This window comes from Salmo salar, chromosome 01, assembly GCF_965601325.2.
Source record: "Salmo salar chromosome 01, fSalSal1, whole genome shotgun sequence".
NCBI lineage: Eukaryota > Metazoa > Chordata > Actinopteri > Salmoniformes > Salmonidae > Salmo > Salmo salar.
Genome location: NC_138291.1, coordinates 135,965,105 through 135,990,727, shown reverse-complemented (window position 1 = coordinate 135,990,727; position 25,623 = coordinate 135,965,105). Strand labels below are relative to the sequence as shown.

The following is a 25,623-nucleotide window of genomic DNA, read 5'->3' as shown; positions in this document are numbered from 1 at the left end:
CTCAGACAGAGTTCAAATCGGAGGGCCTGTTGATCGAACCTCTGGCAGCCTCTATTGGGGTGCCACAGGGTTCATTTCTCGGGCCCACTCTTTTCTCTGTATACATCAATGATGTCGCTCTTGCTGCTGGTGATTCTCTGATCCACCTCTACGCAAACGACACCATTCTGTACACTTCTGGCCCTTCTTTGGACACTGTTAACAAACCTCCAGACGAGCTTCAATGCCATACAACTCTCCTTCCGTGGCCTCCAACTGCTCTGTTATGGCTAGGGGGCAGTATTTGCACGGCTGGATAAAAAAATGTACCCAATTTAATCTGGTTACTAATCCTACCCAGTAACTAGAATATGCATATACTTATTATATATGGATATAAAACACTCTAAAGTTTCTAAAACTGTTTGAATGGTGTCTGAGTATAACAGAACTCATTTGGCAGGCAAAACCCTGAGACATTTTCTGACAGGAAGTGGATACCTGATGTGTTGTATTACCTTTAAACCTATGCCATTGAAAAACACAGGGGCTGAGGAATATTTTGGCACTTCCTATTGCTTCCACTAGATGTCACCAGCCTTTACAAAGTGTTTTGAGTCTTCTGGAGGGAGATCTGACCGAACAAGAGCCATGGAACGATGATGGCCCATTAGACACCTGGCGCGCGAGTTCATGTTGGGTACCCTCGTTCCAATACGTTATAAAAGATAATGCATTCGTCCACCTTGAATATTATTCATGTTCTGGTTAAAAAAGGCCCTAATGATTTATGCTATACAACGTTTGACATGTTTGAACGAACGGAAATATATTTTTTCCCCTCGTTCATGAAGTGAAGTCCGGCGGGCTTAGATCATGTGCCAACAAGACGGAGATTTTTGGACATAAATGATGAGCTTTTTTGAACAAAACTACATTCGTTATGGACCTGTGATACCTGGAAGTGACATCTGATGAAGAGAATCAAAGGTAATGGATTATTTACATAGTATTTTCGATTTTAGATCTCCCCAACATGACGGCTTGTCTGTATCGCAACGCGTATTTTTCTGGGCGCAGTGCTCAGATTATTGCAAAGTGTGATTTCCCAGTAAGGTTATTTTTAAATCTGGCAAGTTGATTGCGTTCAAGAGATGTAAATCTATAATTCTTTAAATGACAATATAATATTTTACCAATGTTTTCTAATTTTAATTATTTAATTTGTGTTGCTGACTTGACTGCCGGTTATTGGAGGGAAACGATTTCCTCAACATCAATGCCATAGTAAAACGCTGTTTTTGGATATAAATATGAACTTGATAGAACTAAAAATGCATGCATTGTCTAACATAATGTCCTAGGAGTGTCATCTGATGGAGATTGTAAAAGGTTAGTGCATCATTTTAGCTGGTTTTATGGTTTTGGTGACCCTGTCTTTGAATTGACAAAACATTACACACAACTCTTGTAAATGTACTGTCCTAACATACTCTAAATTTATGCTTTTGCCGTAAAACCTTTTTGAAATCGTAAAACGTGGTTAGATTAAGGAGATGTTTATCTTTCAAAGGGTGTAAAATAGTTGTATGTTTGAAAAATTTGAATTTTGACATTTATTTGGATTCAAATTTGCCGCTCTTGAAATGCACCTGCTGTTGATGGAGTGCACCACGGGTGGGACGCTTGCGTCCCACCTAGCCCATAGAGGTTAAATGCAAGGAAAACTAAATGCATGCTCTTCAACCGATCGCTGCCCGCACCTGCCCGCCGGTCCAGCATCACTACTCTGGACGGTTCTGACTTAGAATATGTGGACAATTACAAATACCTAGGTGTCTGGTTAGACTAAACTCTCCTTCCAGACTCACATTAAGCATCTCCAATCCAAAATTAAATCTAGAATCAGCTTCCTATTTCGCAACAAAGCATCCTTCACTCATGCTGCCAAACATGCCCTTGTAATATACTACCCACCACTGCGACCTGTATGCTCTCGTCGGCTGGCACTCGATACATATTCGGCGCTAGACCCACTGGCTCCAGGTCATCTATAAGTCTTTGCTAGATAAAGCCCTGCCTTATCTCAGCTCACTGGTCACCATAGCAGCACCCACCCATAGCACTCGTTCCAGCAGGTATATTTCATGTGTCACCCCGAAAGCCTATTCCTCTTTGGCCGCTTTTCCTTCCAGTTCTCTGCTGCCAATGACTGGAACGAATTCCAAAAATACCTGTTATGGTGTGGGGGTGCTTTGCTGGTGACACTGTCTGTGATTTATTTAGAATTCAAGGCACAATTAACCAGCATGGCTACCACAGCATTCTGCCATCCCATCTGGTTTGAGCTTAGTGGGACTATCATTTGTTTTTCAACAGGTAAATTATCCAACACACCTCCAGGCTGTGTAACGACTATTTTACCAAGAAGGAGAGTGATGGAGTGCTGCATCATTTACATTTGAGTCATTTAGCAGACGCTCTTATCCAGAGCAACTTACAGTAGTGAATGCATACATTTCATGAGTTGTTTTTCTTCCGTACTGGTCCCCCGTGGGAATCGAACCCACAACCCTGGCATTGCAAACACCATGCTCTACCAACTGAGCCACACGGGATGACCTGGCTTCCACAATCAACTGACCTCAACCAAATTGAGATGGTTTGGATGAGTCGGACCGCAGAGTGAAGGAAAAGCAGCCAACAACTGCTTAGCATGTGGGAACTCCTTCAAGACTGTTGGAAAATCATTCCAGGTGAAGCTGGTTGAGAGAATGCCAAGAGTGTGCAAAGCTGTCATCAAGGCAAAAGGCAAAGATCCTCAAATATAAAATATATTTAGTTTAACACTTTTTTGGTTACCTCATGATTCCATATGTGTTATTTCTTCATTTTGATGTCTTCACTATTATTCTACAATGTATAAAATAGCAAAATAAAGAAAACTCTTGAATGAGTAGGTGTTCTAAAACTTTTGACCGGTAGTGTAGGTATTACAGACTCAGTAAGGGAGAGTTTGAAAATGTCAGTGAAGACAGTTGCCAGTTGGTCCGCGATGCTCTAAGTACACGTCCTGGAAATCCATCTGGCTCCGCGGCCTTGCTCACATTGGCTACAGAGAGCATAATCACACAGTCGTCCGGAACAGCTGGTGCTCTCATGCATGCTTCAGTGTTTCTTGCCTCGAAGCGAGCATAAAAGGCATTTAGCCCGTCTGGTAGGCTCGCGTCCCTGGGCAGCTCGCGGCTGGATTTCCCTTTGTAGTCCGTAATAGTTTGCAAGGCCTGCCACATCCGACGAGCGTCAGAGCCTGTGTAGGAGGATTCAAACTTATCCATGTCGTTGTTCAGCCACGACTCAGTGAAACATAAGATATTATAGTTTTTAATGTCCCATTGGTAGGAGCTCATCCAGTTAATTCTACAGTGATTGCATGTTGGCCAATAGAACGGATAGTAAAGGCGGATTACACACTCGCTGACGAATTCTCACAAGGCACCCTGATCTCTGCACCTTGTATTTCCTTATTTTCTTCATACGAATGACGGGGATTTGGGCCTTGTCTGGGTGCAACATTACAGTTGAAGTCGGAAGTTTACATACACTTAGGTTGGAGTCATTAAAACTCGTTTTCCAACCCCTCCACAAATTTCTTGTTAACAAACTATAGTTTTGGCAAATCGGTTAGGACATCTACTTTGTGCATCACACAACTAATTTTTCCAACAATTGTTTACAGACAGATTATTTCACTGTATCACAATTCCAGTGGGTCAGAAGTTTACATACACTAAGTTGACTGTGCCTTTTAAACAGCTTGGAAAAATCCAGAAAATTATGTCACGGCTTTAGAAGCTTCTGATAGGCTAAGAGATATAATTTGAGTCAATTGGAGGTGTACCTGTGGATGAATTTCAAGGCCTACCTTCAAAATCAGTGCCTGTTTGCTTGACATCATGGGAAAATCAAAAGAAATCAGCCAGGACCTCAGACAAAATATTGTAGATCTCCTCAAGTCTGGTTCATCCTTGGGAGCAATTTCCAAATGCCTAAAGGTACCATGTTCATCTGTACAAACAATAGTACGCAAGTATAAACACCATGGGACCACACAGCTCAGGAAGGAGACGTGTTCTGTCTCCTAGAGATTAACATACTTTGGTGCGAAAAGTGCAAATCAATCCCAGAACAACGGCAAAGGACCTTGTGAAGATGCTGGAGGAAACAGGTACAAAAGAATCTATATACACAGTAAAACGAGTCCTATATCGACATAACCTGAAAGGCCACTCAGCAAGGAAGAAGCCACTGCTCCAAAACCACCATAAAAAAATCCAGACTACGGTTTGCAACTGCACATGGGGACAAAGATTGTACTTTTTGGAGAAATGTCATCTGATGAAACAAAAATAGAACTGTTTTGGCCATAATGACCATTGTTACGGTTGGAGGAAAAAGGGGGACGCTTGCAAGCCGAAGAACACCATCCCAACCGTGAAGCAGGGGGGTGGCAGCATCATGTTGTGGGGGTGCTTTGCTGCAGGAGGGACTGGTGCACTTCACAAAATAGATGGCATCATGAGGAAGGACAATTATGTGCATATATTGAAGCAACATCTCAAGACATCAGTCGGGAAGTTAAAGCTTGGTCGCAAATGGGTCTTCCAAATGGACAATGACCCAAACATACTTCCAAACTTGTGGCAAAATGCCTTAAGGACAACAAAGTCAAGGTATTGGAGGGGCCATCCCAAAGCCCTGACCTCAATCCTATAGAAAATTTGTGGGCAGAACTGAAAAAGCAAGGAGGCCTGCAAATCTGACTCAGTTACACCAGCTCTGTCAGGAGGAATGGGCCAAAATTCACCCAACTTATTGTTGGAAGCTTGTGGAATGATACCCAAAACATTTGACCCAAGTTAAACAATTTAAAGGCAATGCTACCGAATACTAATTGAGTGTATGTAAACTATTGACCCACTGGGAATGTGATGAAATAAATAAAAGCTGAAATAAATCTCTACTATTATTCTGACATTTCACATTCTTAAAATGAAGTGGTGATCCTAACTGACCTAAAACAGGGAATTTTTACTAGGATTAAATGTCAGGAATTGTGAAAAACTGAGTTTAAATGTATTTGGCTAAGGTGTATGTAAACTTCCGACTTCAAATGTATATCTTTCGCGTCAGACTCATCAAAGAAAAAATATTTGTCCAATTCGAGGTGAATATTCGCTGTTCTGATATCCAGAAGCTATTTTTATGTCATAAGAGACGGTAGCATCAACATTATGTACAAAACAAGTTACAAACAATGCGAGAAAAAAAAACCTCTGGCGCCATTCTTATTATATTCCACATCTTCTGTCTGAAATGAGTACAATAACGTTCAAGGACATTTTTATTTAAATACCCATATTTTGATAACATGAGTGTTAGATGGTTGCATGGTGGATTAGGACAATTAAGAGCTTTTAAAGAGCAGCTGTATATTCATATAAAAGCTAGCTAACGACAAGAGCAACTGTGTGTTGGGAGAAATGGAACAAGACATAGCTGCCATATCAGTGTTTTTACTATCCTGTTACATGGTTATTACATGTGTAATATCATTCTAATTACAGTGTGATAAGGCCTGTGTAAAAGGTGGCCATACACATTTAGAGCAGAAGCTTCACTATAACTCAGTAGTATCTACATTTCAGTCATTTAGCAGATGCTCTTATGCCTTGCTCAAGGTCATAACGACAGATTCATCACCTTGTTGGCTCAGGGATTCGAACCAGCACCCGTTCAGTTGCTGGCCCAATGCTCTAACGGCTAGGCTAGCTGCCACCCTTTATCTAGCTGTCAAATACATCTGTGGCTCATTGACCCAACTTACAGCGATCTTGGGTGGGTTGAAGTCTATGTTGTAGACACGTCCGCTGGGCAGATGGAGCCAGCGAGAAGTCAGTCTCTGTTTGATGGTCTGGTAAGGCACGTCCAGGTTGATGACTGTGTCCACACTGTACACGTTGTCCAGAGACTCTGCCTGAGACACAGTACGGGGGAACCCTGCCAGACAGGAGAGACCCAGTCATAACCTTAGAGATATACACCTAGTGTACAAAACATTAAGGACACCTGCTCTTTCCATGATAGACTAACCAGGTGAATCCAGGTGAAAGCTATGATCCCTTATTGACGTCACTTGTTAAATCCACTTCAATCAGTGTAGATGAAGGGGAGGAGACAGGTTAAAGAAGGATTTTTAAGCCTTGAGACAATTGAGACATGGATTGTGTATGTGTGCCATTCAGAGGGTGAATGGGCAAGACAAGAGTTAAGTGCCTTTGAATGGGGTATGGTAGTAGGTTTGTGTCAAGAACTGTAACGCTGCTGGGTTTTTCCACACTCAACAGTTCCCCCTGTGTGTCCATAATGGTCCACCACCCAAAGACATCCAGCCAACTCGACACAACTGTGGTAAGCATTGGAGTCAACATGGGCCAGCATCCCTGTGGAATGCTTTTGACACCTTGTAGAGTCCATTCTTCCGACGAATGGAGGCTGTTCTGAGGGCAAAAGGGGGGGTGCAACTCAATATTAGGAAGGTGTCCTTAATGTTTTGTACACTCAGTGTATAATACACTAGCGTGGCTGATGTTATAGATCTTCATAGTTCGAAAACCCTGACAGGAAAGGAGGAGAGTCAGGCTCTTTTCCAATACATTTTTCCACAATTCTTTGCATCATCTCTCCTCGCCTCCTTCTTAACCATATAGGGTGAGAAGCTCCAAAGTCCCTTCCCTCTGACCTTTTCGTCCAATGCGTAAGAGAAGGAGATGAGATGGAATCCGAGAAGAAAGGAGGCGAGGAATCATGCAAAGATTAATTGAGAGAAGATAGGTCACCTTATAACAGACTACGACCCTACCAGGAGCCTACCAGGCTTAACTGCTAAGGACCATGCATTTACATGTACCACACAACCAAGCTTAGAGTTCCGTTGGTGAGATGCTTTGTAAAAGGTCAAATCATTCTAACTCTTTATAGTACCCTAAACAAGATACATGTATGACTGTACAATTTGTCATTATCTCCCACTTGGACAGCCATTTTGAAATGGAAAACCGCCTTGGGCCAGGCTGAACATAAATTGATCTGATAGTCCATGCCCCTTCATCACATACAATATCAGTTGTCATATTAGTGGCCTAAGGTTTTTAACCCATTGAGAGACATTTTTTCTACATAGTGGCTTTTTCCCACAAAAAGCATACATCTATTCATCTATAAAAACATGACAAAGTTGTAATAAATAGCATGAAAGCAATCAAGATCTGTTCAATGTAGATACATCTAAAGCTTTTTCTTACTCATCTGAAGGTTTTTGGAGTGTCTTTTTACCTAAGCCTGTGTTGGTGTAACCTAGTCCCCAGTGTGTGTGTGTGTGTGTGTGTGTGTGTGTGTGTGTGTGTGTACGTACGTGCCTAAAAACGATGTACCCTAATGACCAGTAGCCTAATGAATACAGGTGCTACTTACTTCCTGTTAAAGTGCCTTCAGAAAATATTCACACCCCTTTTTCCACAGTACAGTCCAAATTTAAAATGGATTAAATAGAGATTTTTGTCACTGGCCTACACACACACAAAATACCCCATAATGTCAAAGTGGAATTGTTTTTCGAAATTTTTACACATTAATTACAAATGAAAAGCTGAAATGTCTTGGGTCAATAAGTATTCAACATCTTGTTTTGGCAAACATAAATAATAAAATAAAAATGTGCTTAACAAGTCACATAATAAGTTGCATGGACTCACTCTGTGTGCAATAATAGTCCTTAACATGATTTTTTAATGACTACTTCACCTCTGTACCACACACATACAATTATCTGTAAGGTCCCTCAGTCGAGCAGTGCATTTCAAACATACATTCAACCACAAAGACCAGGGAGGTTTACCAATGCCTCGCAAAGGGCACCTATTGGAAGATGGGTAAAAAAGAAAAAACAGACATTGAATATCCCTTTGAGAATGGTGAAGTTATTAATTACACTTTGGATGATGTATCCATTTTTAAATCAATTTTGCCAGTTTTACTGTGATGCAACTGAAGCAAACGTAGCTTGATTGAATCTTGTAGGCTAATATTTTCTTGATCATTATTTCTCTCTCTCATTAGTCCTCTCTAGCCACTTTGAACATGATCCTCCATTGACACTACCTTCTCACAGGGAGTGACCGCAGCAGGTTGTAACGGTATTGTTTATTGTTGTTCTTAAAATTCTATATTGCGCCAAATTTGCACGCATGTTCATGTTTAACATTAATGTTTCCAACTACCAATCAGCAACTGTGCCATAAATCCGGCTCATTTGCCAAAGAGGCCAGTCTCTTCGGCAAATGACAGGAGTGGCAAGGAGTGGAACATTAGCTAAAAGAACTGTTACCCAGACTTAGTTTGAGAAAATCTAAGGGATTTAAACCACTGTAAATCCACTCCACAGTGGCCTATCAACTTGAAGCTTGTCATCGCTATCATGGATGTGTCACGTCCTGACCATAGTAAGAGGTTATTTTCTATGGTAGAGTAGGTCAGGGCGTGACAGTTTTTTGGGGTGTTTTTCTATGTTTTGTATTTCTATGTTTAAGTACTAGTTTTTCTATTTCTATGTTGTTGTTTTTTTGGGTTGATCTCCAATTGGAGGCAGCTGGTCCTCGTTGTCTCTAATTGGAGATCATATTTAAGTAGGGGTTTTTCTTCCTGGGTTTTTGTGGGTTATTATATATTTTGAGTAGTGTTTTTCTCTCTGCGTCACGGTTTGTTGTTTTGTCATATTCAGTTATTTATGTATTGCAAAGTTTCACTGATTAAATAAAATGTGGAACTACAACCACGCTGCACTTTGGTCCGCTCCTTTCGACAGCCGTGACAGGATGTCCTTAAGATGAACCTCACTGAATTTGGTATTGATATCTCAAAAAACAAGGAATCTATTAACAACTCATTCTTTGCATATGTAACGCTAATGCTCAAAATCATCTGCAATAATCTTCTCCTCATGAACCATACATCAGATTCACTCCAGATTTTGCATTTAGACTCATTACATCAGTCTTTAATGGTTTACATATGTTTTTGTTTGTTGCTGCACTCAAATATGGCTGCATTGTATCTATAGATGCATGTTACCACATATGCTACTGCTTAAAAATCTTCTTCTCATGAACCATAAGTCAGATTGACTCCAGATTTGGTATTTGGACTCAATTAATTAGCCTCTAAGGAATTGGATAATGATTAGTTGCTGCATTCAAGGTAACCAACCTACATACAGTACTAGTCAAACTTCATGTGTGTCAACCTTGTGGTATTGAGAGATAAACATGGTAATGCTTTCACATAATAGAGTGCTTGCTTTGTTATCCACCCGATCTTGTGTACTTTCTGTAATCCTGTGAAGCCTGTTCATTGGTGCTCAGAGCTATATTTATTATTATAACCTTTTTCTATATTTCCCCATTTTTATCCCCTCTATCTGTCGGTGTAATGAGTGTGGTGCAGGTGCTTACTGCTTACCATCCAGCAGCCAGCTGCTCTGGTCTATGTTCCTCATCTCTGTCAGGATGAGACGGGAGATGACGTCATCAGGTACCAGCTGACCCTGGTCAATGCATGACTTCATCAGAAGACCCAGCTCTGTAAGGAGAGGAGACACAGTGGAAGATAAAGCTCAAGAGCTGTGATCTTTACTATTTAAACATGTACACATTATGCACTTCATCAGAAGACTCAGCTCTGCCAGGAGAGGAGACATGGAGGAAGTTAAAGCGCAGAGCTGTGATCTTCACTATTTACACATATTCACATTATGCATTTCATCAGAAGACCCAGCTCTGCAGGAGTCCGGAGAAGAGACAGAAAACACAAGGATCAGAGCTGTGATCTTCACTATTTATTATCTCAGAAGACCCAATTCTGCAAGGATAAAACAGAAAGCTGTCATGGGCAATTCCACGGTAACGGAATTGCGATGAGACTCAAGATTTTTCACTTAAAATATATGCCAAACAAAAACCATTGATTTCAAAGTTTAACAAACCATAGTCTAACACAAACAGTTTCTGGAAGAACTGTGCCGATGCAAGGTTTGGTAACAGAAATTCGGTAAAATCTCCCTTAGTTTTTTTATGTGTGCGGTAACGGAATTTCTTCATGAGTCCCTGATCTGTACTACACAGAAATGCATAATTATGGATATGAATGTCATTCTCTTCATGGTGATGTATTCTAATAGGTACACAAAGGTAGAAATATGCAATATCCTCCTTTGCATATTTGGGTATAATTCTACACAATGGTTAATATTTTAATGAGCTCTGCCACCAAACAAGACAACATTTTATAATTGTGTAGGTGTTTACTGCTCCAGAGCGAAGGTTCACCTTCTAACAGGACAACAACCCTAAGCACACAGTCAAGACAATGCAGGAGTGGCTTCGGGACAAGTCTCTAAATGTCCTTGAGTGGCCCAACCAGAGCCCGGACTTGAACCCGATCGAACATCTCTGGAGAGACCTGAAAATAGCTGTGCAGCGACGCTCCCCATCAAACCTGACAGAGCTTGAGAGTATCTGCACAGAAGAATAGGAGAAACTCCCCAAATACAGTTGTGCCAAGCTTGTAGCATCATACCCAAGAAGACTCAAGGTTGTAATCACTGCCAAAGGTGCATCATCAATGTACTGAGTAAAGAGTCTGAATACTTATGTAAATGTGATATCAGTTTTTTTATATACATTTGCAAAATATAGATATTCATCTGATGGTCACAGATACCTTCAAAAAAAAGATAGGGGCATGGATCAGAAAACCAGTCAGAATCTGGTGCGACCACCATTTTCCTCATGCAACGCGACTCACTTCCTTCACAAAGAGGCTGTTGATTGTGGCCTGTGGAATGTTGTCCCACTCCTCTTCAAAAACTGTGCAAAGTTGCTGGATATTATGCTGTTGTACACGTCGATCCAGAGCATCCCAAACATGCTCCATGGGTGACATGTCTGGTGAGTATGCAGGCCATGGACATTTTTAGGTTCCAGAAATTGTGTACAGATCTTTGCAACAATGGCACGACAATGGGCCTCAGGATCCCGTCACGGTGCATTCAAATTGCCATAGATTAAATGCAATTGTGTTCGTTGTCTGTAGCTTATGCCTGACGATACCATAACCATACCGCCACCATGGGGCACTCTGTTCATAACATTGACATCAGCAAACCTCTCACCCACACGATGCCATACACACTGTCTGCCATCTGCCCTGTACAGTTGAAACCAGGATTCATCCGTGAATAGCATACTTTTCCAGCGGGCCAGTGGCCATCGAAGGGGACCATTTCCCAGAGCTGCATCGTAACTGAAGTCGGTTACGATGCCGAACTACAGTCAGGTCAAGACCCTGGTAAGGATGATAAGCACGCAGATGAGCTACCCTGAAACAATTTCTTACAGTTTGTACTTAAATTCTACGGATGTGCAAACCCACAGTTTCCTTAGTTGTAAGGGTGGCTGGTCTCAGACGATGCCACAGATGAAGAAGCCTGATGTGAAGGTCCTGGGCTGGCGTAGTTACATGTGCTCTGCGATTGTGAGGCCGGTTGGACGTACTGCCAAATTCTCTAAAACAACGTTGGAGGCGGATTATGGTAGAGAAATGAACATTCAATAGTCTGGGAACAGCTCTGGTGGACATTCCTGCAGTCAGCATGCCAATTGCAAACTCTCTCAAAACTAGAGGCATCTGTGGCATTTAACTGTGTGACAAAACTGCATCTTATATTTCAGCGCATGAAACATGGGACCAACTCTTTACATGTTCTGCCAAAAGAAGAGACACAGGAACACACACAGCTCAGAGCTGTCATCTTTACTGTGCATTCTCTACTAAGAACATATTCTGCCAAATCCTATCTTGTCCAGAATAGTTATATATCTTACATAACCTGTACATTAGGACAAAAACATCCTGTATCTTTTCCAAGTCGAGAAAATACTAAATCTCCCCAATTGATTACGATATGTATTGTTCTCAAAGAAACAGCAGGTAACTGCCCAAATAAAGGAAATGCCAACATAAAGTGTCTTAATAGGGTGCACCAGAACAGCTTCAATTCGCCTTGGCATAGACTCTACAAGTGTCTGGAACTCTATTGAAGGGATTCGACACTATTCTTCCATGAGAAATTACATAATTTGGTAATTTGTTGATGGTGGTGGTAAACCTTGTCTTAGGCACCGCTCCAGAATCTCCCATAAGTGTTCAATTGGGTTGGGTTCTGGTGACTGAGACACACACTTTAAACCCCCTATGCTCCTTTGAGACCCCTTTTTCAAAGACACTGAAATCTTCTAGCCATGGTAAGTCACTGAGATCTCTTATTCTAGCCATGGTAGCCAAAATAATGGGCAACTGGGCATTTTTAAACCTGACCCTTAGCATGGGATGCTTAATTAACTCAGGAACCACACCTGTGTGGAAGCACCTGCTTTCAATATACGTTGTATCCCTCATTTACTCAAGTGTTTCCTTTATTTTGGCAGTTACCTATATATTTCTAATAGGATTAGAAAAACTTGAGTAGATCCTTTCCTATTTAGGCCGGAATACATTTTCCCCTCAGCCTTTCACTTAATTGGTCTTTGTCTAACAGCAGAAAGGAATTTCCTGACAGTCAGGGCAGGGGGTAGGGCAGGGGGTTGTGCAGGGCCATAGACGGTGCAGCAGGACCCATATGCATGCTAATATAGCCTACTGTGGATCTCATCTCAGTCTAGAGCAGAGAGGCTGCACACTCCACACTGAAGATATGTGTTTTGGATATACAGGCATGCATTCTGTGAACTATTGGCCTTCTTTGAGGACTTGGCACATGGCTTGCTGTGCTTGTGTGTACTTACAAAATGTACAATTTAACTGCTAACTAGATCACAGATTTGTGGAAGATGGTATGGGCAATAAAACAGTCTTTTCGTCCTGTTTTCACTTGGGTGTTCTGAAATAAAACTCTATTGCCTTTTATGTCCTTCATATCATTCCAGTGTGATACAAAGGTGCTAGGGAGAGTGGGAATTAAGTCCTTGAAGTCAGTTGTCCCCTATAGGCTACTCTTCAGTTTATGATGTCCTCATATCTGATGGGACTTCAGCCAAGGTAAGAGCTGGAGCAATGTGATAACATGTTGCAGTTACATACAGAACTACCTTGAACTTCACTGTAGAAAGCTCAGGTAGCAGCTTGTTTATATATCAGGTTACCTGTGCACAGGTTTACATTAGCTGTAGGTCTATGTGAAATACAGGTGTGTCTAATTGTTTCAAACTAAAGCGGTTCTTTGTCACAATGACTCTTCTTTCCACGTAATGATATGTGATGGGGGTCTTGTCACTCCTCTTCAGGCTCGACCTAACTGCAGTAAGATACCAGTATGATTGTGGAACTGGACTGAACTGTTTCTCTTATCATAGTCTGACCAGAAACACACTATTGGCTACTGTAGGGGGGAGTATTTTATTTGCAAGGTGTTGGTCTATTGTTATCTCTGTAATAATTGTCAAGAGCAACTTCAACAAAACAAGTAGTTAGACAGGAAATCCAGGGGTTTAGGCCAGGGGTCATTAGAAAAACTTTGGTGAACTTTTTGGAACTCTTGATCTGCATCTTTCTCCCCAGGGGTCAGTTGATCAGCAACCACCACACCATAATAGAAGGAGTGTGAGAACTTAGAGCTTTTTTCAGGACTTTCATTGCATGCTTCATTGCGTCATCTTGTGGATAACACTTTCTTTATTTTTTCTCTTTCTCTCTCTGTATGTTGCATTTTGTGCTTTCATAGAAAATAACTTGATCGCATCACTATTAAAGTGGCAGACGCCACATTCATTTTTAGACTTATAAATGTATGATATACACCCAATATTCTTGAAGAATATAACTTAGAAATTCTTCAATAGCTTAGTTCAACTGCCATCCCCAGGGCTCTAAATAAATAAAAATATTGGTAGCACTGGTGCTCCCAAATTAAAAAAAGTTAGGAGCACAACATAAAATCTAGGAGCACCAGAAGATATAGATTTTTTTCATTGATTGAGATATAGCATATTGGGCCTATATAAATTCTATGTTGTGCTCATAGATATTAAAACCAGTAGATACTGATAGAGCGGATGTCATCCACCTATTGCTATGGAAAACTCCCGATCGCACATGAAGCCGGAAGTATTTGAATTTGAAGCTGAATGGCACAAAAAAAAAATGCTAAAGATCATGGTGAAAGTGGCCATAACTAGCAAAGGATCATGGTCGATGTAGTCGTTTTGATCCTGCCTGAGAGAGTCAATCGGGAGCCTCCTCCTAGCCTGCTGGCCCCTGATTGGTCTGTGTCAGCACGTGGTCCTGTGTGATGACAAATGTAGTAGTCAGATTAGATCACTATTTCATTAAATATCTAGATTTGTAGCAAACTTTAAAATAATTCATTGTTGGAATCAAACCTGATCATAACAATTTGAGAGCCCAAAACATAGAATTTCGAGGGCAGACCAGGGCTTTTGGCACCACTAGGTCGCAGTAGCCGATCAGCAGAGCTCATGACTTGGGGCCCTGGTTGTGCTCTAGAAACTAATACTTAAACCTGTAAATACATTTGTTTATTATAAAAAGCTAAAATGTTGATACAAAAACCTGTAATTAAAATTACAAAGTAATTTGTGGAATATTAGGTGGTTTCTACATTGTGTAAAAGCACTACCTATTGAGATGCATTACACTGAAAATTCTACACTGTCTCAAATGTGTGAGTGAAGACATGCAAGGGATAAGTCATTCATTGCTATGATTATTGATCTTCTAAAGAAGCTATCCCTTTTCCTTTCTTTGTGTGCCCCCAAATGTTTAGATAGAGAGCTAATGAAGTAAAATTACTGAAAAAGGTGTAAACAAATGTCTGGTTTTGGAACAACCTGTGACATGGTTTACGAACATGGCCTAAAAACAAACTTGTTGGTCCAGCAGCCACTGTGGCAGGTAGATGAAACAATTTGCCAGCCACTCACAATTCTTACCAGCCAAAACATTTATTTCGTTTTTCCAGGTTCCTGATTTCCCCTAGTGTTTTTCGGTTTTCACACTCAAAATCTCACTTTTTTTAAATAGAAAAACAACTACATTTGAAGTTCTAAGTCCACAACCATGCTTAAACCACATCATATAAAAAATATATTTTTTCTTTTGCACACCTCAATAGACTGGTCATTGGCAGGCGGTGTTTCTGTACTGCATGCGCAATAGCATAGATTACAAAACAAAAGACCACCTGATTAATACAAATCATCATGATATCATATTATTCTGTCAGGTAAGCCTACTTTGCTGTTAACATTTCATTTGGAAAGTGTTATGGTAAAGCCTTTAGAAATGACTGTTTTGGCATCGCTAACTGGCGACACAAAGTGGTAGACACAGGCATTCCCATACCATTAAGTATTCCGAAAGTTGCAAGTAACACAAATCATTCTTTAATATTCTTTACATGTAGTCTTTGGATTGAACAAATTTGTGCTCACTTTTTTCTCTTGGCACAACTGCACAACATAACATTATCTCACAACATTATTTCAACATTATCATCTGGGTGATTTTTTTTTTCCTCTGGTCACACTGCTGCTCCCAAAATAACATGTCAGGTCACACAGCAAAATATCTAGGAATATATGGTCAAACTTTAGAGTCCTGGTCGTACCCCATCAGAACACAAAATATAGGATTGTTTTACTCCAATGTTTGTAAACAAAGTAAATGTAAACATTATAGCCTCAAAACATGGTTTAAACTATAATTTTGATATAATAGATGGTCAGTCCTTGCATCCATACAGGGCTGGCCCCTAGCTATAAGTGACATAAGTGTCTCCTGAACCCTCCTGTCTCAGCCTCCAGTATATATGCTGCAATAGTTTGTGTCGGGGGGCTAGGGTCAGTCTGTTATATCTGGAGTACTTCTCCTGTCTTATCCGGTGTCCTGTATGAATTTAAGTATGCTCCCTCTAATTCTCTCTCTCTCCCTCCCCTCCCGGAGGACCTGACCCCCGGGACCATGCCTCAGGACTACCTGGCCTGATGACTCCTTGCTGTACCCAGTCCACCTGGTCGTGCTGCTGCTCCAGTTTCAACTGTTCTGCCTGCGGCTATGGAACCCTGACCTGTTCACCGGACATGCTACTTGTCCCAGACCTGCTGTTTTGGACTCTCTCTCTACCGCACCTGCTGTCTCTAACTCTGAATGCTCGGCTATGAAAAGCCAATTGACATTGACTCCTGAGGTGTTGACCTGTTGCACCCTCTACAACCACTGTGATTATTATTATTTGACCCTGCTGGTCATCTATGAATGTTTGAACATCTTGGTCATGTACTGTTATAATCTCCACCCGGCACAGCCAGAAGAGGACTGGCCACCCCTCAAAGCCCCTCAAATTTTATTCCTAGGTTCCTGCCCTTCTAGGGAGTTTTTCCTAGGCATCGTGCTTCTACATCTGCATTGCTTGCTGTTTGGGGTTTTAGGCTGGGTTTCTGTATAGCACTTTGTGACATCTGCTGATGTAAAAAGGGCTATATAAATACATTTGATTGATTGATAAGTGGTTGCTTAGGGCCCCTGGGCACTAGGGTGCCCCCGACCATTTATCTATATTAGGGTCTTTCTATAAAAGAGGGTAACAGTGAGGATTTCCTACATTGGACAACTTGTTACAACGGTTGTTAAGTCATTAATTATAATCAGCCATTTTGTTTCATGTCATTAGATTAAGATATAGTGTTGATAATAGCCAATGGGGTCAGTGCCGTTTAAGATGATCTCCATGAGCATAGCCTTATTTCTATTACAGCATATTGCATAACTGTCATTCATATTCCATTCACCCAGTTCAATGTAACAGTGATAGGTTTAGGCTACTAAATGATACTTTCCCTATACCCATGAGCTTTCTACAACCTAGCCTATGAATGAAAGTTTACAACGTAGGTGACACAGTTCAAAAAATGTTTTTGAGGCGACAGAGACACATGGACAGAGTGACACATTCAATACCATCTTGCACACTCTTGCCTGCATCTAGCTGATATAGGGTGTAATCATTAGTCTGTTGCAAACAAGAATTTCTATTGGACAAATTCATGTATGTTTATCATGTTTTGTTCTGTTTGCTTCCATTAAAGAAACGTTTTAACAGAATCGGCAGAATGAATACACCGCTGATCACGAAAAAACACAGTTCACTTTCATAGCAGCCAAGTCGTATTCCTTCTCGCAGCTATGCACTCTCCTCCTCTCACCTTTTCCCTTCGCTTGTTGACTTCAATGCACAACACAGCTGTATGTGACCAGGCAACAACAACAAAAAACTTTCCAAGCCAAACCATATCATAACCGCTAAACACAGCCTATACATCGTTGTCACCATATTAGTTAAAGTAACGTCATAGTTAACATAGCTAATAGAACTAACACGTTAGTAAACCCACTACAATCATGCAGTAACGTTACAGTGTACAGTCAGTAAGCAGTTTAGCACTTACACTGGCGGTTAAATTATACATTGAACTTGAACCCTGTAAGAATCCTGGATCTAGCTGTCAGACAGTTTTTTTGTATATAGATCTCAGAAATGCAGTGTAACTACGTAACATTTCTTGTCTCCTTATCCTCTTGAAGTTCGCCTAGGATATGGGGCGCTACAGCGATTTTTGAAAAAAATACGTGCCCATTTTAAACGGCCTCCTACTCAAACTCAGAAGCTAGGATATGCATATAATTAATATATGTGGATAGAAAACACCCCACAGTTTCTAGAACTGTTTGAATGGTGTCTGTGAGTATAACAGAACTCATATGGCAGTCAAAACCCCGAGACAGTTTCTAACAGGATGTGGAAATCTGATTTGCGGACTCAACTTCAGCACTTTGCCTATAAATCACACCGTGAGTTAGGATTCATTGAGCACTTCCTATGGCTTCCACTAGATGTCCTGAGTATTTACAAAGTGGTTTGAGTCTTCTACTGTGAAAACTGACCGAATGAGAGGCTGTTGATCTTGGTCACATGGGGAGGGCCATCACCATTATGATGCGGGCGCCCCTGGCTACCCTCCCCTTTCGAAACGTTTTGAAAGACAATGCAACCGTCCCCATGGAATATTATTGAAGCTCTGGTTGAAAAAGGCCCTAAAGATTTATGATATATACAACGTTTGACATGTTTGAACGAACTTAAATATTTTGGGGGGGGGCTTTCGTGAGGAGAAGTCCCGGGCACGACGGAACATTTTGAGGTGCCTTCGGAACGCGCTAACAAGAAGAAGCTATTGGGACATAAATTATTAACTTTTTCGAACAAAACTACATTTGTTAGACCTGGGATTCCTGGAAGTGCCTTCTGATGAAGATAATCAAAGGGAATATTTACAATAATATACAAGAGTAGATTTGATATTCGATTGTTCCAAGATGGCGCAGACCTGTATTGCTAGCCTATTTTTCTGAGTATCGCATCCCCTTTTATTGCAAAGTGTGATTTCCCAGTAAAGTTATTTTTAAATCTGGCAATGCAGGTGCTTTCACGAGATGTTCATCTATAATTCTTTGAATGACAATATTACATTTTAAAAATGTTTTCGAATAGTAATTTAGTAAATTGTAGCGCTGATCCACCGGATGCATTTGATGGAAAATAGTTTCTCAATGTCACGCGCCGATGTAAAATGCTGTTTTTATATATAAATATGAACTTTATCGAACAAAAGAATGCGTGTATTGTGTAACATGATGTCCTAGGAGGGTCATCTGATGAAGATTGTCAAAGGTTAGTGCTGCATTTAGCTGTTTTTTGGTTATTTGTGATGCATGTGGTTGGTCGGAAAATGGCTGTGAGAATACTTTGACGATATACGGGACGGAGAACATCAAGAGGTAAGTTACGGGGTGAAAACAGTGTTCATGGGCACACAAATCCAAAATAATTTATGCATTGCAAAATTGAATGCTTCTAACTGAAAGAGTCACCTTACCTTGATACTTAAAACCTAAATCGATAGTGTCATGAACATGGTTCTTCAATAATGCATAATACTTGTTGGATGCACATTTGGTGTCCAGCTGATTAGCTACGCCATGATATTTTCACACATCTGATCTGGGAAGAAATTTGCCAAATGACAGTCAAGTGATGAACAGCTTTAGTGATAGCTAATGCAATGCAAAAACAGCCCAAGTGCTGGAAAAAAAGGTGTTTACGAGGAGTGTCCAGAATATTTTGGTACGCCAGTGAAGACAGTTGTGCCTGGATCCACGTTGGATCCAATATCCCTAGCGAATTGATGTTGAGCACCTGTTATTGTCTGCTTGATTTACAGCAGGGTCCTGTTATATTTAACAGAGAAAGCATCAAGGTAATGTGTTCATGTTTTCACATGTTTTTGTGCCTCGGATTGGACAGTCTATCATGTGCAATTGTGTAGGAAAGATTATTGTGCAACACCCAATGCTATTCCTATTAATTATTCTGGATATGAGAAATTACATAGCCTAGTGGGCTTCTTCACAATATGATTTGGTAATGAAATAACATGACAAATACATTTTGGTTGTCCATGTTACACCTGCAATTTTAAACAATACAAGGGACTTCAAGTAACCTACTTGAACTTGGAGCTCAGAAATACAAGTACTGGAATAGGCGTACCTTGAAAATCAGACATTTCCTCAATCTGGTGCTTGAAAAGTTATTGTAATTATTGTAGCCAATGTATAAATTCTCCTGCTCCTATAAAATAATCTGTGATTTCATTTTTGATCCGTTTTTGTAAGAGATTTGTCCACTTTCGTTTGTGTCCCGACGCGTCAATTGAAGGGTGTTGCACTACTCTGTCGCAGTAAAACCATGTGTGGTTATTATGGGGATAACATCTAATTTTGGCTTCTTTTAATCATTCTATTAAAAAAAAAAAAAACATGTTTTATGGCTACTTTCTCATCAGAAAAACAGCAACGGTGAGATTAATGCTACGACTATTCATGGTTTGTGTGTGCCTGAGTCGGCCACAAAGGCTACATAATTTATGTATTTTTTTTTTTTTTTTAAATAGTCGGCATGCATACAATCTATTTAGTCAGGTAAAACAATGTCCACATTATTCTCACACGTGTAACTGCATGAAAATCGTTTATTTGTTTCAAACCATTTTCAAATGTTGATCCTAATGTCACACATTGGCCCAATTATTTATAGAAAGACCCATGTACAGTGCCTTCAGAAAGTATTCACACCCCTTGACTTTCTCCACATTGTTGTGTTACAAAGTGGGATTAAAATTGATTTAATTGTAATTTGTCAACAATTTACACAAAATACTCTGTGAAAGAAAACGTTTAACATTCATAATAAAAGAAATATAAACACTAATATATCTTGATTAGAAAAGTATTCAAACCTCTGAGTCAATACATGTTATAATCCGCTTTGGCAGCAATTACAGCTGTGGGTGTGACTTGGTCACACTCACAGCTGTAATTTTATTGATCACATACACATGGTTAGCAGATGTTATTGCGAGTGCAGCGAAATGCTTATGCTTCTAGATCTAACAGGTAATATCTAACAATTCCACAACAAAACCTAATATCTAACAAATTCCACAACAAAACAATCTAGTAAAAGAATGGGATAAGAATATAAACTATATGGATGAGCAGTGACAGAGCGGCTAAGATGCAATAGCGTAGGATACAATATACACATGAGATAAGTAACGTGAGATAAGTGGCATTACTAAAGTGGCCAATGATATCAAGTCTAAGTAGGCAGCCGCCTCTGTGCTAGTGATGGCTGTTTAACAATGATGGCCTTGAGATAGAAGCCGTTTTTCCATTCTCTGTCCCAGCTTTGATGCACCTGTACTGACCTGTCCTTCTGGATGGAAGCGGGGTGAACAGGCAGTGGCGGTTATTGTCCTTGATCTTTTTTGCCTTCCTGGAGGGCAGGTAATTTTCCCTGTGATGCGTTGTGCAGACCGCACCACCCTCTGGAGAGCCCTGCGGTTGTGGGCGGTGCAGTTGCCGTACCAATCGGTGATACAGCACGACAGGATGCTCTCGATTGTGCACCTGTAAATGTTAGTGAGGGTTTTCGGTGACATGCCAAATTGAAGGCGCTGTTGCACCTTAACCACTACTCTCCTGTTGATGGGGGGGGGGGGGGGGGTGCTCCCTTTGCTGAAGTCCACGAGCATCTCTTGTTTTGTTGACCTTGAGTGAGAGGTTATTTTCCATGACACCACACTCCGAGGGCCCTCACCTCCACCCTGTAGGCTGTCTCGTCGTTGTTGGTAATCAAGCCTATCACTGTTGCGTCGTCTGCAAACATGGAGTTGGAGGCATGCATGGCCACGCAGACGTGGGTGAACAGGGAGTACAGGAGGGGGCTGAGAACACACCCTTGTGGGGTCCCAGTGTTGAGGATCAGCGGAGAGGAGAGGTTGTTTCCTATCTTCACCACCTGGGGGCGGCACGTCAGGAAGTCCAGGACCCAGTTGCACAGGGCAGGGTCAAGACCCAGGGACAACTTAAATTTGTATTTTATTTAACTAGGCAAGTCAGCTAAGAACTAATTCTTACTTACGACGCTGGGACAATTGTGCACCGCCCTATTGGATGATGAGTTGAGGGTACTATGGGGTTGAATGCTGAGCTGTAGTCAATGAACAGCATTCTTACATAGGCATTCCTCTTGTCCAGATGGGTTAGGGCAGTGTGATGGCGATCGCATCGTCTGTGGACCTATTGGGGCCGTAAGTAAATTGAAGTGGGTCTAGGGTGACAGGTAGGGTGGAGGTGATATGGTCCTTGACTAGTCTCTCAAAGCACTTCATGATGACAGAAGTGAGTGCCACGGGGCACTAGTCATTTAGGTGCGAGGGTTAACACGTTTAAATGTTTTACTCACGGCAACGGAGAAGGAGAGCTCACAGTCTTTGGTAGTGGGCCGCATCGGTGGCATTGTATTGTCTTCAAAGCGCGCAAAGAAGTTATTTAATTTGTCTGGAAGTTGTGAGGTTGGACCCAGGTGCAGAGAAGAGACCAGACAAGGAATCAGGGGTTAAGGATAAACATAATACTTTACTGACAAACAGTCGCCACAGGATCACAGTACACTTGAAAAACAACAAACACTAAGTCTCAAAAACTTACTCAGGCTACAACCACACATGGTAAACAATTCAAGCTTCTGCCAAGGACAACAGAAAACACACCTCTTTTAACAGGGAAATCATCATGAGTAAATAGGACACACCTGAGTGTCGTTAATGTCTCTAGGACGGTCTCTGCCGCCCTCTGGTGGAACCATGACAGTGAGTCTTTCTGGGTAAGTCTCTAAGAGCTTTCCACACCTGAATTGTGCAACATTTGCCCATTATTCTTTCCAAAATCATTCAATCTCTGTCAAATTGGTTGATGATCATTCTAGACAAATATTTTCAGGTTTTGCCATAGATTTTCAAGTTGATTTAAGTCAGAACTGTAACTAGGCCACTCAGGAACATTCAATGACGTCTTGGTAAGCAACTCCAGTGTATATTTGTGTCACACCCTCATCTGTTTCACATGTCTTTGTGATTGTCTCCACCCCCCTCCAGGTGTCACCCATCTTCCCCATTATCCCATGTGTATTTATACCGGTGTTCTCTGTTTGTCTGTTGGCAGGTCGTCTTGTTTGTCAAGTCAACCAGCAGTTTTTGTATCAGCGCCTGCTTTCCCAAAGTCTCTCTTTTCTGGTCCTCCTGGTTTTGACCCTGAGCCCGCCCGCCTGACCCTGCCTGCCGTCCTGTACCTTTGCCCAGTTTCTGGATTACCGACCTCTGCCTGACCTGAGCCTGCTTGCCGTCCTGTACCTTTGCCCCTGTTTCTGTAATAAACATTGTTACTTCGACACGGTCTACACCCTGGTCTTATCCTGAAAATTTGGCCTTGTGTTTTAGGTTATTGTCCTGCTGAAAGGTTAATTTGTATTCCAGTGTCTGTTGGAAAGCAGACTGAACCAGCTTTTCCTATAGGATTTTGCCTGTGATTAGCTCTATTCCGTTTATTTTTATCATAAATACCTCCCTAGTGACAAGCATACCCATAACGTGATGCAGCCATACCCATGTCAGCTTTTTTTTTCTCCTACGCATCTACCAATAGGTGCCCTTCTTTGCTAGGCATTGGAAAACCTCCCTGGTCTTTGTGGTTGAATCTGTGTTCAATGCTTGACTGAGGGACCTTACAGATAATTGTATGTGTGGGGTACAGAGATGAGGCAGTCATTCAAAAATCCTGTTAAACACTATTATTGCACACAGAGCAACTTATTATGTGAATTGTTAAGCAAATGTGTACTCCTGAAATTATTTAGGCTTGCCATAACAAAGGGTTTAATACTTGTCTCAAGACATTTCAGCTTTTCATTTTTTATTAATTCATAAAAAATGATGGGCTATTGGGAACTTATTTAGGCTTGCCTTAACAAAGGGGTTGGATACTTATTGTCTCAAGACATTTCAGGTTTTCATTTTTAATTAATTGAAATTTCAAATGACATAATTCACTTTGACATTTCGGCATTATTTTTTACATTATATAGTATATATTATGGGGTACATACTGTATCTGTATATTATGGGGTATTGCCAGTGACAAAAAGGGGCACGTGCCCAGGGCCTGACCTCCAGGGGGCCCCCATTGATTGTCACCACTCAGATCATATTAACATGGAATAAATCATGGCAAAATGTGTAGAATTTCAGAAAAATTGCTTTAAACTGCTCAAATGTATCTCCACCCCATGCTAAAATGCAGAAAACTCCAACATTTTCTCAACCCCCATGTCAAAATGTGTAGAATTGAAGGAAATTTACTTTAAAACAAGAAAGATATATATTCGCCTTAGGGCCCCCAAAAGGCTAGTGCCGGCCCTGCATCGATGGTTCTTGGTTAAATTTCTCTAGCCCCAATCCCTCAGTTTTTCACTGAAACGGGCTTTAAAACGCGTCACAGTTTCTACTGTTGATTGCGGGTTTAAACCATACATTCATATTCATTTTGATTTATGATTTGGGTTATTGAAAGTAACCCTAATTAATAGCCAATCACACAAACGTAAGAACATGATAGCAACATCTATCCTTTCTAATGTGACAACTGCTGCGGTCATGCATGAGAGGCACAAGCAAGTTGGAACATTCTGACAACGTCGAGGAAACTGCATTATTTCAAAATCAGCCATAGCAGCCATTTCCGTTATCTGCGTAGGTGGGTTGGTTTAGAACTGCACCCTGATCTAATCTTACCTGTTTTGGCTTTAATGTTGGCCCTCAAAAGGTCCCCACTTGAAAGGTGCATTAATCCGAAACTTTTTACTATGCGCCCCGACACAGTGCCTTTCCCCGAGCCCGGCGGTCCCATGATAACCGCCCGGAATATCCTTTGTAGAAGCATTTTCCAATGTTGTTGTTAATGTTGTAACCACCACATAAAGAAAAGTATTGTCCTTCCCATGAAACAGTTATTTGTGCATTTACACAAGGAAACTTCCGTTCAAGCGGCCTTGGATGTCTAAGTCTATATCCACTGTGCGCAGTCGTGCAATCGCCTACTGTGGGCGTCTCCTGTTATAGTCTTAGCTTGTCCCTTCAAATGATTCCTTTTTTCCCCTGAAAACCTTGACGCGGATAGAGGAGGAGGTAGTTCATAATGACAAAACAGCTGCGGCTGGCTTCATGGCTGTCTGCGCTGCACGGAGGGCACGTGAGGACGCTTAAATCCACACATCACATCCATCAAGACCCACGATGTATAATATGAATGGCGATTAACAATAATAAATATAAACCAATGACCGTGATATAAACCGTGGATTCATAGCCGCAGAAAGGAATGGTGCTGAGGGTGCTGCAGCACCCACTGATAAATCAAATCAAATATATATTTATTTAGATAAATTTTAATAAAAAAATGAAGACAAAAATCTACCAAATTAGTGCACTGGGCCTTTATTACTCCTGCATTAGCAGAGGCAAATACTCAGACAAAAATGTTCTGCAGCAGTGCAGTTAAAGATAAAGAAAAAAATATATAATAGAAATGCGGAATAGGCCTAAATACACAGTGAATGGCGATTAACAATAACGAGTAAAAATAACATGGCTATATACAGGGAGTACCAGTACAGAGTCGATGTGCAGGGGTACGAGGTAATTGAGGTAGCTATGTACATATAGGTAGGGGTAGACAACAGTGACTAGACAACATGACAGATAATAGACAGTAGCAGCAGCGTATGTGGTGAGTGTGAAAGTGTGTGTGTGTGTGTGTGTGTGTGAACGTGTGTGTAGCATCAGTATGCATGTGTGCACTTATGTGTGTGTGGGTGTATGTAGTATGTGTGTGTTGGGGTGTCAGTGTAAGTATGTGGGAGTGTGTGGATAGAGTTCAGTGTGTGTGCATAGTCAGTACAAGCGAGTTAGTGCAAAAAAGGGTCAATGCAGGTAGTCC

At 41.1% G+C, this 25,623-nt stretch overlaps 1 protein-coding gene across 2 annotated transcripts in view; it reads right to left on the bottom strand.

Annotated features, from left to right (window-relative positions):
- Positions 1–24,805, bottom strand: part of ak3 (adenylate kinase 3) — a 54,983-nt gene extending 30,178 nt beyond the window's left edge. The window contains exons 1-3 of one of the 2 annotated variants that reach the window (XM_014125544.3): positions 24,420–24,805; positions 9,556–9,675; positions 5,867–6,039 (exon numbers count right to left, since the gene is read on the bottom strand). In XM_014125544.3, the coding sequence (XP_013981019.1) occupies positions 5,867–6,039; positions 9,556–9,675; positions 24,420–24,567 (441 nt within the window). In that variant the 5' untranslated portion in view covers positions 24,568–24,805. The remainder of the gene's footprint in view (positions 1–5,866; positions 6,040–9,555; positions 9,676–24,419) is intronic. The other variant, XM_014125536.3, reaches the window with a different exon arrangement.
- Positions 24,806–25,623: the final 818 nt, after the last annotated feature.